This window comes from Puma concolor, chromosome B3 (assembly GCF_028749965.1).
Source record: "Puma concolor isolate L17-30 chromosome B3, mPumCon1.1.hap2, whole genome shotgun sequence".
NCBI classification, from domain to species: Eukaryota; Metazoa; Chordata; class Mammalia; order Carnivora; family Felidae; genus Puma; species Puma concolor.
This window is the reverse complement of record NC_141672.1, coordinates 46,643,196-46,661,567: the sequence shown is the minus strand read 5'-3', so window position 1 is coordinate 46,661,567 and position 18,372 is coordinate 46,643,196. Positions and strand designations below refer to the sequence as shown.

General features: G+C 42.6%; 1 protein-coding gene across 2 annotated transcripts in view; it reads left to right on the top strand.

Moving 5' to 3' along the window:
* Positions 1 to 9,742: 9,742 nt before the first annotated feature.
* CGRRF1 (cell growth regulator with ring finger domain 1) overlaps positions 9,743 to 18,372 on the top strand; it is a 29,842-nt gene continuing 21,212 nt past the window's right edge. The window contains exon 1 of one of the 2 annotated variants that reach the window (XM_025918958.2): positions 9,743 to 9,961. In XM_025918958.2, the coding sequence (XP_025774743.1) occupies positions 9,858 to 9,961 (104 nt within the window). In that variant the 5' untranslated portion in view covers positions 9,743 to 9,857. Of the gene's footprint in view, positions 9,962 to 10,113; positions 10,233 to 18,372 lie in introns of those variants that run through there. The other variant, XM_086709713.1, reaches the window with a different exon arrangement.

Genomic DNA, 18,372 nt, shown 5'->3' with positions numbered 1-18,372 from the left:
GTGCTAGCATGGTTCCTGGTCCATAATAAGTGCTCAAATATTTGCTGAATGAGTGAAAGAACCAAAGAAAAAGAAAACTCCACAATGGTCCCACCACCATCCTTCTTCATTAGTACTAAGCTAAATTATTAGAATGTTTAAAGTTTGGGGGGGGTGCCTGGGTGGCTCAGTCAGTTAAGCATCCGACTTCAGCTCAGGTTATGATCTCATGGCTGGTGAGTTCAAGCCCTGCAGCAGGCTCTGTGCTGACAGTTCAGGGCCTGGAGACTGCTTCAGATTCTGTGTCTCCCTCTCTCTCTGTCCTTCCCCGCTCACGCTCTGTCTCTCTCTCAAAAGTAAATAAACATTTAAAAAACATTAATAAAAAAAAGAATTTTTAAAGTTTGTATTTAACATTTAAAGTTAACAAATTGTTAGAACATGCCCCCACTGCCATCCTTCTTGGTTAGTACTAAACTGAATTATTAGAATTTTTTAAAGTTTGTATTTAATGTTTAAATTTAACAAATTGTTAGCATGTTAGTAAATAACATTAAAACAAGGTTCAAAAAACTGATTTGATACAATACCTATATTTTCTCATCAATTAGAAAAGATAAAAGTATTAATTATTAGAAATTCCACAATTCAACTACATCCTCACAGTGGTCTGCCCCCATAATACTTTTTACAATGAAGAGAGGACTGGTAAGCTTGACACATAGTACCATCCAACAAACGATGGGAGAGAAAATGATGTTACTGGTCCATGAGCAATTATATTTAACTTTAAATAGATTCTTCCTCCACCTCCACCTTTTTCCCATCTCCTCTATTTCTATCTATAGGAGGAATTAGAGGAAAAGGTGAGAAAATTAACATTAAGCTACATGACATCACACCCAATAAATAGTATATCTATTTCCCTTTCATTCTATTCTTTTAACATTTCCCAAGCTAGTCTTTTATTATACCCAAGAGAGGTTGCACTGGGTGTACTGACAAGAAAAGGACACTGTTGAAAATGATTTATTTTATTTTATGGGAGATATAAAATTAATATAGACTATGTACAGAAACTTCAAACTCGGTCTATAGAACATAATTTAACAACAACAACAACAACAACAACAACAACAACAACATGGTATCTATGTTAAAGGAGGTTTAGAAATGCCATTCTGGCTTGGGTCATTCACAGAGGTGGGGAGATATGTGTGTGTGAAGTTCCAGAATGTTTTTCCAGAACTTTTCTGCCTGGCTAACCCCTCTAAAAAGGTCAAGAACCTATCAACGCTAAGCTGTGTTGCGATCACTAGAACGTGTTTTGTCCCAGGGAAGCATTTGACTATTGATCAGGGTCAATAGTAAAGGAGAATTCTAATTAAAAATTGAGGGAAGATCAGAACTAAAATAATCTTTTCTGGCCTGAATTTTTTCTTTTTTTCTTTTCTTTTTTTTTAATTTTTTTTTTCAACGTTTATTTATTTTTGGGATAGAGAGAGACAGAGCATGAACGGGGGAGGGGCAGAGAGAGAGGGAGACACAGAATCGGAAACAGGCTCCAGGCTCTGAGCCATCAGCCCAGAGCCTGATGCGGGGCTCGAACTCACGGACTGCAAGATCGTGACCTGGCTGAAGTCGGACGCTTAACCGACTGCGCCACCCAGGCGCCCCTGGCCTGAATTTTTTGTAAGTCCGTTATTCTCGGTAACAGCACCTTTGCTAAAGTATGTTTATATTACTTATATATTCCCACCCATTTACTCCATCAATAAATAGTTACTGAGGGCACATTATGTAATCAGCTCTGTCCTGGGCACCAAGATTCAAAACAGACTAAAAATCCCTACCATCATGGAACTAACATTCTAATGGGAGGAGGACGTATCAGGCAATAAGAATAATAAATTTGTAAACACTATTGTATGTTAGAAGGTGATTAGTGATGGGGTAGGGGAGAAATAGGAAAAGAGAGATTGGGAATACAGGGGATGAGGGATTTGTGATTTTAACAAATCTAGGTAGTAGTCCTAGTCCTCACTAGGAAGGTCATGTCTGAACACAGATTTGAAGCTGTGGAGATTAGCCATGTGAATATCTGGGGGAACATTCCACATAGAGGGAATAACATTGCAAAGGCCCCGGAGGCAGAAGCATGCATGTTGTTGCCGGGAACAAAAAAGCAATCAAATGACTGGAGTGGATGAGCTGGGTTGAATTTTAGATGAGGTCATAGATAAAATTGGAGGCCTGGGTCCAACAGCCTTGTAAATAATCATAGGGACTTTGGCATTTACGGAGTCAAGATACAGTGTTATTGGAGAGAGAGAGATTGAGGAGGGGAATGATGTAGTCTCTTATGCATTTTAGCAGGATCATTCTGACTTCTGTGTCCTTTTAAGAAGATCCTTCTGTTGTTGGGTTAGACTATAGAGATAAAGGGATTTCCAGAGGCAGCCAGGAGAGAGTAACCAAGCTGCAGTCTCTTCTTTCTCACTGATTACAACTAAAAGCTCTGGACAGAACATAAAAACAACTACCTGAGGCCTCTAAAGAGTAAATAATAACAAAATAGCCGGTGGATTGAAGAAGGAAAGTGTTGATGGCCTCCTCTTCATCCTGTTTGTGAAAGGTCTGTGATGGCTCTAGGGTTATGGGGATAGCCAAACACATAAAACTTAACACTGGACAGATGAGACTGATGGCAGTTTTTTAGTCACATGTACTCACAGGCTGGGGGAGGGGGACAGCAAACGTCATGCAAGGCTACAGGGAGCTGCCCTTGGGAGCACAGTGAAGAGGCTGTGTGAGGCAGGCTTTGTAGTCTCAAGAGGGTGTGGTGCCCAGGCTGGCAGGGAACTGGAACCTACCACTCAAGGATGAGCAGGCACTGTGTCTGGTCCCCATGATGAGGGTTGTCTGGTTAGGGAACCTTATCTGTGCAAGCAGAGTAGGGAGAACAACTTGCAGTTGGGTCATTCCCAATATCCCTGAATGTCACGGCAGCACATGATAGGAGACCTTAATTTTAGGCCTTACACACCACAAGAAGGCAGATCCTGAAGAATGACCAGTATGGTGCCAGTGAGTTTTCTAGTTGGTTTTTTTCTCCTTTATTGCCTGAGCAGGATGGATCAGGGAAGAGTGTGTAACAGGAAAATGTGGAAGGAATTACCCCACCCCACCACAACCCTTTTTTCCTCTCCTCGCCCAGCCCTGAGGGCAACACCAATGTGTTAGCACTGTCTCAGCAGGGCAGGGGCACAGGCACCTCAACCCTGAGAGAAAATCGATGCAAGGAATTTGAAAAGGGGCCCTTGTTGTGCACAGAGTGATGGAGGTATCCCAGTGACTTTTTTTCCTACCTTTTTCTTGTCATTTCGCCTGAAGGACAAGCTCAGTCACACACAACTACAGGACAGTATACAGTGCAAATACTCTGGACATCCGCATCCTTCAGGCTAGAACAGGCAGAGGGGGCCTCTGGGAGCCCAAAGGTGTAGGCGAAGCCCTAAAGAGGACAGATTGAAACTGACACAGGGCACATACCCAAGCTCCACACGTGCAGAACACACCCACAGAAGCATAGCAAAGCCTAGGAGAACTGAACTACAACATAAACCATTGCCAAGACTCAAATTAACCCCAGAGTGGCTCGTGTGAGGGACAGTCCCAAACAGCATAATAAAGACTTTGAAAATTGAGCTGCCATTCTGTATCTTGATTGTGGTAGTGTCCTATGACCTCTATACATTTGTTAAAACTCATAGAACTGTACACGGAACATAATGCATTTTATTGTACGTAAATGAAAATTTAAATTTTAAAAAAGTAAAACAAAACAAAAGAATAGACCATGGGAGATAAAGAAGCAAGAAAACCATTGAGGAGACTACTGCGGTAATCCAGGGAAGACATGGTCTGGATCCACATACAGCCAGTGATTTGGTGAGAAGTGCCCAGAATCAAAAAAATTTTCTGTATCAGGGTTTCTCAGCTTTAGCAATACTGACATTTGGAGTTAAATAATTCTTTGTTGTGGGTGCACTGTGCTATGCACTGTAGGGTGTTCAGCAGCATCCTTGGCCTCTACCCACTGGAGGCCAGTAGCACCTCCCCCGTTGTGAACCAGAAGTGCCCAGATGTTGTCAAATGTTGCTAGGGCACAGGGGTGGGAAATCACCCCCAGTTGAGAACTGTTCTAGGTGAATGTCCTAAGCTTTGGGCCACAGACCATGTACCATATAAATCAACAGTGGCAGCTCAGTTGGGGTGGGCTTCAGGTAGCCTTCTGCCACATAGTATGTATAGATGGCAGAAGCCCAACAGCTAAGACCATGGGAGGTTTTTACTAGAGACGCTTAGGAAGTTCAATGAGCAAGAAAGAGTTAAGTTCTGCCAAGGTACTACAAGATTTTTCACAATTCCTGTCATCTATGGGACCAGACCTAAATTGCACATTCATTCAGTTCTGTTGTGCAGTGCCTGTCTCAAAGTTATGATGCTTATTATGTTCCTCCTACTGGTGTCCTCAAAATAGAGATAAATTTGCTCTTCCAAGAAATAATGTGTGGGCTAGAGAAAGGCCATATAAAATGAAAGGGTTAGTAGCTCCAAGAAAAATATATAATGCAGATAATAATTTTTAAAACCACATTCATATTTTCCTGCATTTCTCTTCTGAGACCTTCTCCTTGGTCAGTCAGAAGCATGTATAAACTTCAAAGGATAAATAGAACTGTGATGTTGGGAATGCAAAAGAGAGCAAGCAGCTTTCAACTGCCAAAATAGGATTTTTGAGTCCCCAGAAACACAGTAAACTAGAAAAAGCAGACGCTACAGAGAAAGGTTTTATCAAATTTTAGAGCTCTATTAACATTTCAAAGTCCTGGCCATGGCAAAATTAAAAGTGGCATTTAGTATATGCCATGTGGTAGAGGAAACTGAGGTCATGACAGAAGGCATGTATCTGCCAAGTGGGAAGGAGGGGAAGGAAGTCTTTCCCTTCCAATGTGGTGGAGTGACAAGAAGGAGGGGCCTAAGTGCAGCCTTCCGTCAAATCCAACCTGTTCTGGCTTCCCCTTCAGACTGCAGTCTCAGATTGGGAAAGGGGTGGGGCCCGGAAGGAGCTGTAGCATCCAAATAGGTATGGTATTGGAGAACCTGAAGGGACTGGAATTGGTAGTCCACTTTCCCTTTAAGAAAGAAGGAGAGGATTTGCATTTGGCTCTACACCATCTTGAACAGCAGCAATAGTGTTCAACAGCAGAGGTGACTACCCTGAACAAAGACTGCATTTTCCAACCTCCCTTCCAGTTAAAGGTAGACACCAGGCTGAGTTGTGGCCAATGGAATGAGGGATGTATCCTTAGAGTTTCCTTAAATTGAAGTGTTTTCTCATTCTCCCTCTCTTTCCTCCTTCCTTTTTTAAAAAAAAATTTTTAATGTTTATTTATTTTTGAGAGAGAGACAAAGCACGAACAGGGCAGGGGCAGAGAGAGAGGGAGACACAGAATTTGAGGCAGGCTCCAGGCTCCGAGCTGTCAGCACAGAGCCTGATGCAGGGCTCGAACCCATGAACCATGAGATCATGACCTGAGCTGAAGCCGGATGCTCAACAGACTAAGCCACCCAGGTGCCCCTGCTCCTTCCTGCTAACAAGAATATTGAAACGGTGGCTAAAGCTACAACAAGCATCTTAAACAGGAGGTGATCTTAGGGATGGGGCTACACATGGTGGAACAAAATAGAAGCCTGAGTCCCTTGCACTCAGTGCACTCTCACCGATACTCTTGTACTGTGGACACCATAACAGTCCTGGATTAATCTACCTCTAGACTTTCACTTAAAAAAGAAATACTTTTCTATCTCCAGTGAGATACTGGTATGTGGTTTTTTTGTTTGTTTGTTTGTTTTCACTTACAGTTGGGATAATTTCTAATAATCCACCTTACTGCAAGTCCTCATGACTATCCTAGTCAGAGTTAACAATACTTCTTGCCTAGACTTTTAAAAGAATCTGTTTATGGATAGCCCCCTATTCACTCACATCCATCCTAACCTCCTTCCAATAGCTTTTCTACACAGGAGCCTAAGGGACTGATTGGAAATGCAAACAGAATGTCACTCCCTGTATTAGTCTGCCTGACTGCCATAATAGAATACCACGGACCAAGTGGCTAAAACAAAAGAAATTAATTTTCTCACAGTTCTTGAGGCTAAAAGCCCAAGATCAAGGTGCCAGCAGACTTTCTGGAGAGAACTCTCTTGGTTTGCAGGCAGGACTGCCTTCTCACTGTGTCCCACATGGCCTTTCCTCTGTATACACCTGCATGGAGAGAGAGAGTAATCTCTGGTGTCTCTTCCTTTTTTTTTTTTTTTTTTTTTCCACAAGAACACTACTCCTATTGAATTAGCTTCCTACCCTTATGACATCACTTAACCTTCACTTAATCTTACTTCCTTAAAGGCCCTATCTCCAAATACAGTCACACTATGGACTAGAACTTCAGCATATGAATTTTAGGGGGACACAATTCAGTCCATAACATGCTCCTTTTTCAATCATATCAGTGGCTTCTCCTTGCTCTAAAGGTACAGCTGTGCAGTTAAAATAGCAATACTCGGGGCGCCTGGGTGGCGCAGTCGGTTAAGCGTCCGACTTCAGCCAGGTCACGATCTCGCGGTCCGGGAGTTCGAGCCCCGCGTCAGGCTCTGGGCTGATGGCTCAGAGCCTGGAGCCTGTTTCCGATTCTGTGTCTCCCTCTCTCTCTGCCCCTCCCCCGTTCATGCTCTGTCTCTCTCTGTCCCAAAAATAAATAAACGTTGAAAAAAAAAAATTTAAAAAATAGCAATACTCATGTGGTCTGGGCCCTACTTATCGCCACTTTTTATCTCATAGCATGTTTCTCCTGCCTCTCCATGCTTTAGTCACATTGGCTTTTCATTTTCTCAGGTGTGCTAGGATTTCTCCCTCCTCAGAGCCTTTGCACATACTGTAGCTTCTGCCCTAAATGTTTTCTCCCTTCCTGTCCCTTTGCCTGGTACATCTCTATCCATTAGGTCTCAGCTCAATCATCTGTTTTTCGTGGAAGACTTTCCCAATCTTCCTTGTATTTCACCATTCCCCTGTTATATGCCCTCATAGCTCCATGTACCTCTTTTTAATGGCATTTATTATAATTTTGCCTTTATATTTTGTTCAAGATTCTTTGGTTAATGCTTGTCTTTTCCATTAGATGATAAATTCCATGAGAACATAGCTATATCATTTTTGGCTTATTATTGTATCCCTAATGCCTTCTACAGTGTCTGGAACATATCTGACACTCAAACAACATTTTCTGAATGAGTAGGTAAGAGGTTAGTCATGTAGAGATGGTTCAAACAAGGAACTTGAGTCTTGATCATAAAGAATATATAGCACGGCAATTAAGGATTTGGGGTGGTGGAATGAAATAAGATATATGTTTAAAAGTAAAAGATATGTGTTAAAAAGAATTTTTTGCCTGTACTGTGTATTGTGTATTATGTGTTAGAAAGAATCAATGTTGGAAACAACGTTTGAATGGTTGTAGCAGATACCTAAACGGGAAATAAAGGCTTGAATTAAATTTGTGTTAGTTCCTGTTTTTTTTTGAGACTTTTTCAGTGTAGATCAAGTTGAATCTCAGTTTTCTCTACTGCTGGTTTGGGATTTGACTTTCATGGCCTGGTTAGTGAATTATCCTTGTTCAGCTGTTTTCCATCTTCCAATATGTGCTGTTCTTATTTTATTTCCTGTTTTTGTTGACTTATTATTTTTTTACATCCCTTTACTGTAGTTTTAGTGGAGTTTTGGGAGAGAGCAAAATTATAGGCATATTTTTAATATACTACTTTACCTTGGAACTCCCTCTGTTTATTATTAAAACTCTTTATTGTTTATTGCAATAAAATTGCCTTTCACACTGGCCAAGATTTTTGTTAAGTGACAATATCAAATGATTGCAAAACTGAGGATGAAAGGGTGGGAGCAAAAATCGGTACAATTATTTCTGGATAAATTTGTTTCTTCAAAGGCTTAAAATGTACATACTTTTTGAACTAAAATTTCCAACTCTAAGAATTCACCTACGGAAATGATTTAGCTTTACGATTGTTCACTGCAACGTTGTTTATGATAATAAAAAATTGTGGGGCACCTGGGTGGCTCAGTCAGTTAAGCATCCCACTTTGGCTCAGGTCATGATCTCAACGTTTGTGAGTTTGAGTTCTGTATCTGGCTCTGTGCTGAGAACTCAGAGACTGCAGCCTACTTCGGATTCTGTCTCCCTCTCTCTCTGCCCCTCCCTCTTTCCCCTCCTCCTCCCCCCATCTCAAAAATAAACATTAAAAAAAAAAAATCAGGGGTGCCTGGGTGGCTCAGTCAGTTAAGTGTCTGACTCTCCATTCCATTCCAGCCCAGATCATGATCTCACCGTTTTGTGACATGGGGCTCTGTGCTGACGGTGTGGAGCCTGCTTGGGATTCTCTCTCTCTCCCTCTCTCCCTTTCTCTCTGTGCCTCCCCCAACCCCCTCTCTCTCAAAAATAAATAAACTTAAAAAATTTTTTACATATTTAAAATGTTGCCCAACCATAAATAAACTATATAATTTCACAAATCACATATGTAGTTGTTAAAAATTATATTGTTGAAGCAAGTTTCTTACACAGCACTACTCCAGACAGTACACAATACATGGTCATTTGCCAAGATATATGCGAACCCTTAGAACAAATTTAGCTCGTGTTTCTCTAGCACTAATTTTACTAGTGATTTGGGAGTGTGGAGGGGCTACTAGTGATCCATCCCATGGTCCTCTGTCCCTTTCTTCCTTGATAACAAAACTCTGATTTGTAGCAAGGGATGTTGCTGCTGAGAATAAAAGATTACATTTCCCTGTCTCTGTGGTAACTGGGGGTGGCCTAAGGGCTAAACACAAACCTATACGAAGTCAATGGAGTTGTGAGAGACTTCTAGAAAGGCTACCTTGATGTAGTTGACTGTATAGGGATGAGGAGAGGAGACGAGCATTTCGCTCCTTTCTTTACTTAAAGGCCTCTGCTCGTTTACAAAAAAATTATAAATACATATTTAAAATTATTATTAAAGTAAAAATTAATACAAATATTCAAATATCTAATTCAATTTGAGGGGTGTAGGGAGAGGAGAAAAGGAATGGGATGTGGGAGGGCAGTTGATTTGCTTCTATGAGAATCGTGATAGGCAACGCTAATTTTCCTCTATCATGAAATCTAACTTGAAAGGCTGGCAAGGCTCATAAACTGCTTGCGAGACTCCTTTCGGTGTTTCGTATAATTGTAACTTTTCTAGATAAAATAAGAGCAGGTGTGAGGTTACTTCACTTTGTAGAACCCAAAATGCTGGCTCTCCTCCTCCCAAATTTGCCGCGGATCTCATATGCGGGATTTAGACTCTATGACGTGGATTTCTCACTGTGCCTCCTCTCTGTGCCATCAGAAAACCTTACCTGAGCCTTGGACAGAGATGGCCGGCATACGTGTTTAGAATTTGCCGCAGAAAAGCCTTGACCTCTAGGACAGACAGACGCTCGCTGGGTACCAATCCGGTGAGTCGAGCCAGGCACCGCCCCTCTGCGAAGCCAATAGCTCGGGACGGAAGCAGTAGAGGCGGGGCCAGCCCTGCAGGCACCGTTGTGATTGGCACGCCGGCTCCTGCAGCCTGAGAGGTTGCCCCGAAGACTAGCCGGAGAACCCGGGGCGAGTGCGGATCTACAAAGTTTGTCAGCTCCGGGGCGCCGTAGTGGCTTTTACCCCAGCGGGGTGGGCTGGGCTGGGTGGCTGGAGCTCGGCTCAGTTTTGGACATCCTGATGGCCGCGGTGTTTCTAGTAACGCTGTATGAGTATTCGCCGCTTTTCTACATTGCGGTGGTCTTTACCTGCTTCATCGTGACCACTGGCCTGGTATTGGGATGGTAAGTGCCCCGTAGTTAGAAACAAGGAACACAGGGGCGGACCGCTGGGGCGTGGGGTCGCGGAGAGCAGCGGGCGGGGGGCACGGGCGAGCATCGGAGGCGGGGCGGGGGTGCTGTGGGGCTGGGGCGCCTGTGGCTGTGGGGGAGCTGGTGTCGAGAACTCCTACTGGCTCCTGGAGGAAAACTAGGTGCGGGGCGCACCTGCATCGCTGCTGTGCATCACTGTGCCGTCCCTGTCGCTGCAGGCATCTGGGGGTGGTGCCGGATTGAGGTATTTTACCCAGCTTTGTGTCTAGCAGTTCGTGACGGCCTCGTCTTGGTGTTGGGATAGAGTGCTTGTCCAGCAGGCTTCTGTCCCGGATTGGGGCCTACTGTGTGCCCAGAGTGAAGTCAGTCACCTGCGCTACAGTGCGCCGACGTGGACAGTAAACACAGTTGATTGTTGTTCTGACCAGAACTGAGCACTTGGCCTCAGATCTTTCAGCGTAACTCCGAACTCTGTTACCGTTTGAGAATTTAATGGTCTCTAGATAAATTCCACGCCATTTGGAGTAATATTTAGTCGAAAGAGTTATGAAGTCACAATTTTAGAGATAGAAAAGACCTTTGAGATAAGTTATATTAACGCGTGGGGACAGTTTACCCATTGGAGACAAGGAGAATAGACTGTTAGATAATCCCTGAGCCGTTCTTCTAGCTCAGAGATTCTAAAATTTCTCTCTTGAGGAGGTGCCATTGTATCATGTTTAGAGAAGCCTTATGAATACAGCTAGTTGAAACCATCTTTCTAATTCATCCACTGAGGAGAGAAACATGGGCTGGATTTTGAAGAATAAGTATTTTGAGAAACAAATGGAGTTAAATGTTTATGGTAGAGAATAGAATGCATTTCAGAGATACAACATGAGCAGAGGGGCAGAGGAAATGTGTTATTGAATAGCTCAGCCTGTGTAAAATGAGTTTTAAAATAACCTGTGATCACATATATGGGATTACTGTACAGACAGGAAACAAGCCCCCTTCCCTTTTTTAACATTTATTTATTTTTGAGAGACAGAGTGCGAGTGGGGGAGGGACAGACAGCGAGGGAGACCCAGAATCTGAAGCAGGTTCCAGGCTCTGAGCTATCAGCACAGAGCCTGACATGGGGCTCGAACCCACAAACCGTGAGATCATGACCTGAGCCAAAGTCAGATGCTAAACTAACTGAGCCACCCAGGCACCCCGGAAACAAGCCCTTTTTAGTTTCTGAAACTATATGCCATCTTTCAAAACTAAGCACAGTTTTAACATTTCCATACTGTTTCCCACTCTGCCAGCAGTAGAGCACAAAATTCCTTGTTTGTGGGTAGGAGAAGACTAAGACGAGTCTTAACACAATGTGTTATTCTTGGTTCATCAAATTTTATTGCTATTTATTGTTCATTTCAAGAAAGTTTGTAATTGGATTTACAACTTGGTTGCCCAAGTGAGAAAAGCAGTCTTTACATAGGATTTCTTAATGACTATAGTGTTAGTATTATTCCCTTAAAGAAATGTAATTTTCTTCCATTAAATGTAATTTTCTTCCAATAGGTAACTAGTTGATCATTGCATTATATCCTTAAATTTTAATTTTCAGTAGGCCAACTAGTTCGATATCTTAGATATCTATCTATAGTATTGGGAAGAGAAAAATGAATGAGGGCCATATTGATAATGACAGTGGCATCTGTGGGTAAAGGTAATCAGGAACCTCATGTTTATAGTGGTTAAGAAACAGACTTTGGAGTCAGACGGGCCTAGATTCAAATTCTGGCTCTGCCCAGTTTTAAGATTTGTTTTGAGACTTAATGATTGCCTAACCACTCCACTGAGGTATGACTTTGGAAGGGTAGAAGGCCAGGTAATTGTAGAATTTTTGGAAGTCTGGGCTATGCATTGCTGAGGCCACAAGACCATGTAAGTGCCAGTCACTCTCATTCTGATTTGGACCTAACCAGTTATCTTGAGTCTTGGTTCCCTGTACCTTGGTTAGCTTTGTCCATGTAGATCAACTTTTTACTAGTGTTTATTTGCTAACCTAAGCCAAGGCAACAGATTCATTGAGCAGAAACAAAGAAAACCATTTAGATATCACAAAAGCAGCTTTCCAATAGTACCCCAGACCGAAGGTAAACTCATTAAACCACTGTGCTTTTCACCCATGTTATTTCTTTTTAAAGTTTATTTACTTATTTTGAGAGAGACAGAGAGTACATCTGGGGGAGGGGCACAGAGAGAGGGGGAGAGAGAATCCCAAGCAGGCTCTGCACTGTCAGCACAGAGCCTGATGTGGGGCTTGAATCCACAAAGCCGTCAGATCATGACCTGAGCCGAAACCAAGAGTCGGATGCTTAACCAACAGAGCCACCCAGGCGCCCTCCCCCATGTCATTTTTTTTAACCTCCCCAAATATAATCCCTGTTGGTCTTGTGTCTTCGCTGTAATGGCTGTTATCTCAATACTACTCTGATTTTCTTTCCCACTGCTTCTTTCTACTGTTCTCCTTGTCTGCTTGCACTGTGTGGGAGTGGAGAAAAAACAGGAACATCTGACTATTGGAATCCCAATAGCAATGGCCAAAAATCATGCCACTGAGAGTATGGTATTTCTATTTAACTCGGTGGTGGTTTCTGTGAGCTCTAGTAGCTTATTAGGCTCTTGCTATTTGCCAGGCACTGTACAGAAAGGAGACCAAAATGCCATACCTCCTTTAACAGTTTCAAATAACGAGGGACCCTGATGCTGCAGCTGCTCCCTGCTTCCTCTTGACTACAGGTCATGAAGCTTTTGTCCCTCAGCTTTGTTGCACCTCTTTATATTCTGTTATGTGAATCTGGGACAGAACCTCTAAACCACATTTCTTCTTTGCTGGCTGGCTGCCAAGCAGGCTTTGCCAGCAGGGGAGGGAGAATGGAAGGCTAGAGGACACCAGGCCTTGCTGCTTCCTGTGTGACTCTTTTTCTTGTCTGTCTCACCACAGAGATAGTGCCTCACTCTGCCATTAACAGTTGGTCCCAGTGTTTTCAGTTTATAGTTTTGCACTCTCTTAGAACCGCCTATCACACCCCTTCAAAGATACCAATACCTTTCCTGAGATCTGAGCCCCAGCTCCATGGGGGTCCTTCTCCAAACTTCTAAGCTGTAGTAACTCTCCTCTATTACTGTTCTAGGAGTGATAGCTTCTTCCTACTGGTACTACTTCTATGATAGTCACTGTCCCCTTTTTGCTTTTACAGTTCTTCAATATCTGGTTAACAATTCTTCATATTAAATTCTCTCTGTTAGGGGCGCCTGGGTGACTTAGTTGGCTAAGCATCCAACTCTTGATTTTGGGTCAGGTCATGATCTCACAGTTTGTGGGTTCAAGCTCCGCGTCAGGCTCCACGCTGACAGTGCAGAGCCTGCTTGAGATTCTCTCTCTCTCTCTCTCTCTCTCTCAAAATAAATAAGTAAACTTAAAAAAAAATTCTCCCTGTTAAAATAACTGGTGTGCTTTTGGTCTCCTGATTGGACTTACAAAAGATATTAATAAAGAAATTGTTACTAAGATTGGGATCCTGGGGGAGAACCTCTCAAAGATGGGCTTCAGAGATTGCTTTGGTCGTATCTTTAGCTCTTTGTCAATGGGATAAAAGATCCTAGTAATGCATGGCATGTATTGGCATCACAGTTCATTAAATGACTATTTTTGGTTGATTGTGATAAAATGATTTCTGACGTTAAGTGCTTTGGGGACCCAGTGGCTAAAGTACTTTTTGACTACAAGGACTGAGGGATAGTTAGGTGGTTGTCTGAGACCACTGGAGCCCTTACAGAAAGAAAATGACAAGCTAAGATCTTAAAACACCCAGGTCAAGTCTTAGAGTCCAGAATCAGAGATTCTGTGGTTCTAAAGCACTTTATTTCATATAGCCCCAGAACTAAACATTGAACATAGTTTTAATTGCGCTGGGAATAGAATTAGGGGTGGGGGGCGGGGAACAGAAGATCCCAAGCAGGCTCCATGCTGACAGCAGCAAGCCTGATGTAGGGCTCGATCTCACCAACCGTGAGATCATGACCTGAACCGAAGTCCGATGCTCAACCGACTGAGCCACCCAGGCACCCCTGAAATGCCATTTCTAACAGTTTTGCGTTTTCCTCTAGATGGTTCCAAGAAAATTCTTTCCAACGCAAGTGTATTTGGCACCGTAAGCAAATACAAACTAAAGTCATAGCCTTTTCCTAAGGAGGAATGTGGGCTCATTTAGGACACTGAGTGGAAAAAAGTAGAGCCCTTAGACTTAGACTGGAGACATCTAAATTGACTTGGATAAAGCTGAGAATCTTGAAACCCCAGTCATTCTGACTCTCCCTTGTTGGAAGCAGCCTGCTTTCCATGTGTGAGAAAATTGGCCTTCCCTTGCTTGAAGGTCCTGTGATAACCTTGCATAGGGTAATTGCTTTGCAAAGGATGTCTTTACTCAGACCTATCTCTGTAACCTATTGCTGTGAGGCCTAGATCTCTTCATGCTCCAAAGGACAGGGACAAAATATAACCTGGTTGGAAAGAGCCTAGCCTCGAAAAGAATTGCAAAATTTTACTAATTTGTATCATTGGGAAGGAGGAGTGTGTGTGAGAACAGATTGTAAATAGGTTAGGCCAGGGAGGAGAAACTGTAACACTAAATCAGATAAAATTTATTGATCTGGCTTTGTTCTCAAGAAATTCTGAATCTAAAGTATTAACTCAGATTTGGTTGACTAAAATTTGGACTCAGTGGTGGCCTATATATAATAAGGCTAAGATGGATAAAACTTTCCTGTCATAATGAGGAAAGAATCTGAAGGCTTAGGAAAATAGGACTATTGGACTGGATTTAATATGTGCAACTTGCACACCCACCCACCTATTGTATCCTTCAAGAGTGCACAGAAGATAGACTTTTCATGAAAGCACTGAGAAATAAATTTCCAAGAGGAGACTTGTATCCTTGAAAATTTCTGTTCTTTATAGTCTATGATAGTGGGAGCTCCTGATGTGAGGTCCAGGGGCACCTCACAGGAGTCAGGGTTGACTTGTGTTCCATAATGGGCAATGGAGGACAAAGTGGAGATTGTTTTGGCCCACAAGGATCTTTGGCAGTGACTAATGGCTTACAGTGCCTCTAGGAATAAAATAGATGGGTAGCCTACTAAACGCTACATGAACTACATAGGAAAAACTTCATGTCTGGAGCAGGAAACCTGACTTGGGTCACAACAGTGGAGAGTTACCACCTTTCACCCAGTTTATAGATATAAGCCAGTCCATAGACCTGGAGCCTCTAATTAAAGGGGAGATCAGGTCCCCTTGAGGAAGGACCCCATATCCTTCAGTGCTTCCGCAAGGACATAACTGTAAATCATCTGCCAGATCTTCCTTAGAGGTTGTTCTTTCTCAACTGCAAACATGCTCTTCTGTACTCTGTTTGGTGATACTGGGGCTGGGACTTTGCAAACCACATTTCTCTTGTGCTTGTTTGCCCCCGATTAGGGTCTGCCAATAGGTGATGCTAGAAAGAAACTGGAAGGCTAGAAGAGGAAGAAAGGACTTCCTCTTAACAGTTTGCTTCCTTTTTCTGGTCTGTGTTCCTGCAGCACTCGCCTTTATCCTGGCGGTGGCAGCTGGCCTGAGAACCAGCAGTTTATTTACAATTTACAGTTTTTCCTCATACCTAGAACTAGCCTTATCGTACACCTCCAGAGATAACAGTACTGGCTGCCCAGCACTCCCACCACCAGTCTGCATGCCACCTCTGGGGGGTCCCTTATCCAAGTTTCTAAACGGCATTAATCCCCACTCTTCCCTTTGTTTCCCCAGTCCAAGGAGGGCGAACTGCTTCTTGCTAGGATACCTCAGTGTATCCTAGTGTTTCAGTCTTCAGTACTTGATGAACAGTTCTTTATATTAGTATTAAATTCTTTATGTTTAAATAGCAGATGTGGCTTCCAGTTCCTGCCAGCCCTGCCTGATACACTGACCTTGACCATTTCTCATCCCACTTCTCAAATGCAGTAGCTTGTGTGTGTGTGAGGAGGTTGGTGATGAGGCCCACATTCCTCCTTAGGAAAAGGCTATGACTTTAGTTTGTATTTGCTTAGGGTGCCAAATACACTTGCGTTGGAAAGAATTTTCTTGGAACCATCTAGAGGAAAACACAAAACTGTTAGAAATGGCATTTCAGGGGTGCCTGGGTGGCTCAGTCGGTTGAGCATCGGACTTCGGTTCAGGTCATGATCTCACGGTTGGTGAGATCGAGCCCTACATCAGGCTTGCTGCTGTCAGCATGGAGCCTGCTTGGGATCTTCTGTTCCCTCCCCCCCCCCCCCCCCCCACTCACACGCTCTCAAAAATAAATAAACAAGTAACAAAAAAAGTACTTAGAAATGGCATTTCAAACCTTCGTAGGGCCTTAAGATCACTTGTTCTAATCCTTCATTTTACAAATAAAGGCACAGAATTTCAGAGATTGTGTCACTTTCCCAAAGTCTTATCGTTAGCACAGTGGTTCCCTCAGAGACAAACATCCTCCCCCCACCAAGGGCTTCCCCATGAATGGTCTTTATATCCTGACCTAGTGTCAGCATCCAGCTAGCTGTGTGAGACCGTCTTTGGGAGACCACCGGGAGAGAAGCCCTGCCCAGCCCAAGTTAACAACTGCCTGTTAGTTTTCTGATTGGCTTGAGAACTCAAGGCTGAATGGGTGATCAAAACTGTTTACAACCGAGCCTAAAATTTTAGCTTCAAAGTAAACTTTATTTACGAGGGGCTCCCTGAGACTCCAGACACAAAGAAGGGAGGTCCAGTCTACCAGTTCAGCCTCTGGTGAGAAGCTTTGGAAGTGTGTGTGGGGTAAGACATTAATTATATAGGCAGTATGAAAAATGTGGTCAGAATTGAAAGTCCACAGATCATTGCTGTGCTGGAAGTTTAAACAATATGAAGAAGTGCAACAAACAACTTAGAAATGGGAAAAACCAGAAGTATAGAAAAATCCAGGAGGAATAAGTATAAAAATGTAACAGTAAAGGAAAGAGAATGGAAAATTCTCCATACGGAAAAAAAGGGGACTAGGTTTATATAAAAGAAAGTAATGTTTAGAAACATTTATTTAGTTGGTATTCCATTACTAACAGTTGCCAAAATGACTTTGAGTGGAAAAAGATAAAGATGAAATTTGATTGGAAGGAAAATTGATCAGTTTTCTATTTTATTATTCCTTGTAATGTCATATCAGATACACGATCTGATACACAGGGCATCAGTGCCTTTATTCAAGTTTTGGACTACAAATGTGGAAAAGCCCAGATGTTAGGATGGTGGCCAAAGACACATCACTGGGTCTGTTTATCAGTATTTTACAGAACTGTTTGTCAGCAGCAATTATGGATTACTATTTGACCACTCTCCAATTTTTAACTTCACTCCAGGTCATCTCTGCATATCGGCTTTTGAGTAATGCGTTAAAGATAGAAATATTGGTCACATCAAACAGATTAAAACTATGAAAGTTATGGATTTTTGTGCAAAAATGAGCAAGTTCACACTGAGTCAAGTATGTGAAAAAGTTTACTAGGCTGAAAGTTCAACATGAGTCACCAGTGTGTCAGCTGCCCAAAAAACAGCTTTCGTGATCTTAGTCAACATTAAACATAACGTTTAAGACAAAAGGTGTGGTCAGTCTGTGACATCACTCTATTACACAGTGAAGTCTACCCTCTCTCCTCTCAAGCCTTGTTTCCCCCAAAGCATAAGGATATTGGGGCAACAGGACTGGTGAAGTCAAAATGGACACAGAGCCTTGCTTCAGCATTGGCTGCTCTAGCCATGGTTCACTAAGTCCTTTGGGAGGACAGGAATACAAAAATGTCCAAGATCATAATTCAGAAACGTAGCAGTGTTTCAGATAAGGCAGTAATGAAAAGCCAAAGAGTAAAAGCATTAACCTTAAAGGAAAAGGTTAATAACTGTGCTAAAATTAAGAACTCTGTTCATCAAAAGAGACCTAGTATGAATGTGAAAAGGCAAGATGTGGAAAGGGTGAAGATATATGCAACAAAGGGCTCATATTCAGGACATATAAAGAGTTTCTATAAATAAGAAAAATCAGTCATCTGAGAAATAGAAATGAAAACCATAATGCAATGCCACCATACACCTACCAGGATGTTCATAATGTTTTGGCAAGGATTTGGAGCAAGGGGAGCACTCATTCACTGCTGGTGAATATACATAAAACAATTGGTAGCATTATCCATTGAAGTTAAAGAAGCACAGATCTTATGATTGAGAAATACAATTCCCAGCATGTGTAGACCGACTAGAAATGCATCTAAGTGTATGTGGACCAAGCACCTTGTATGAA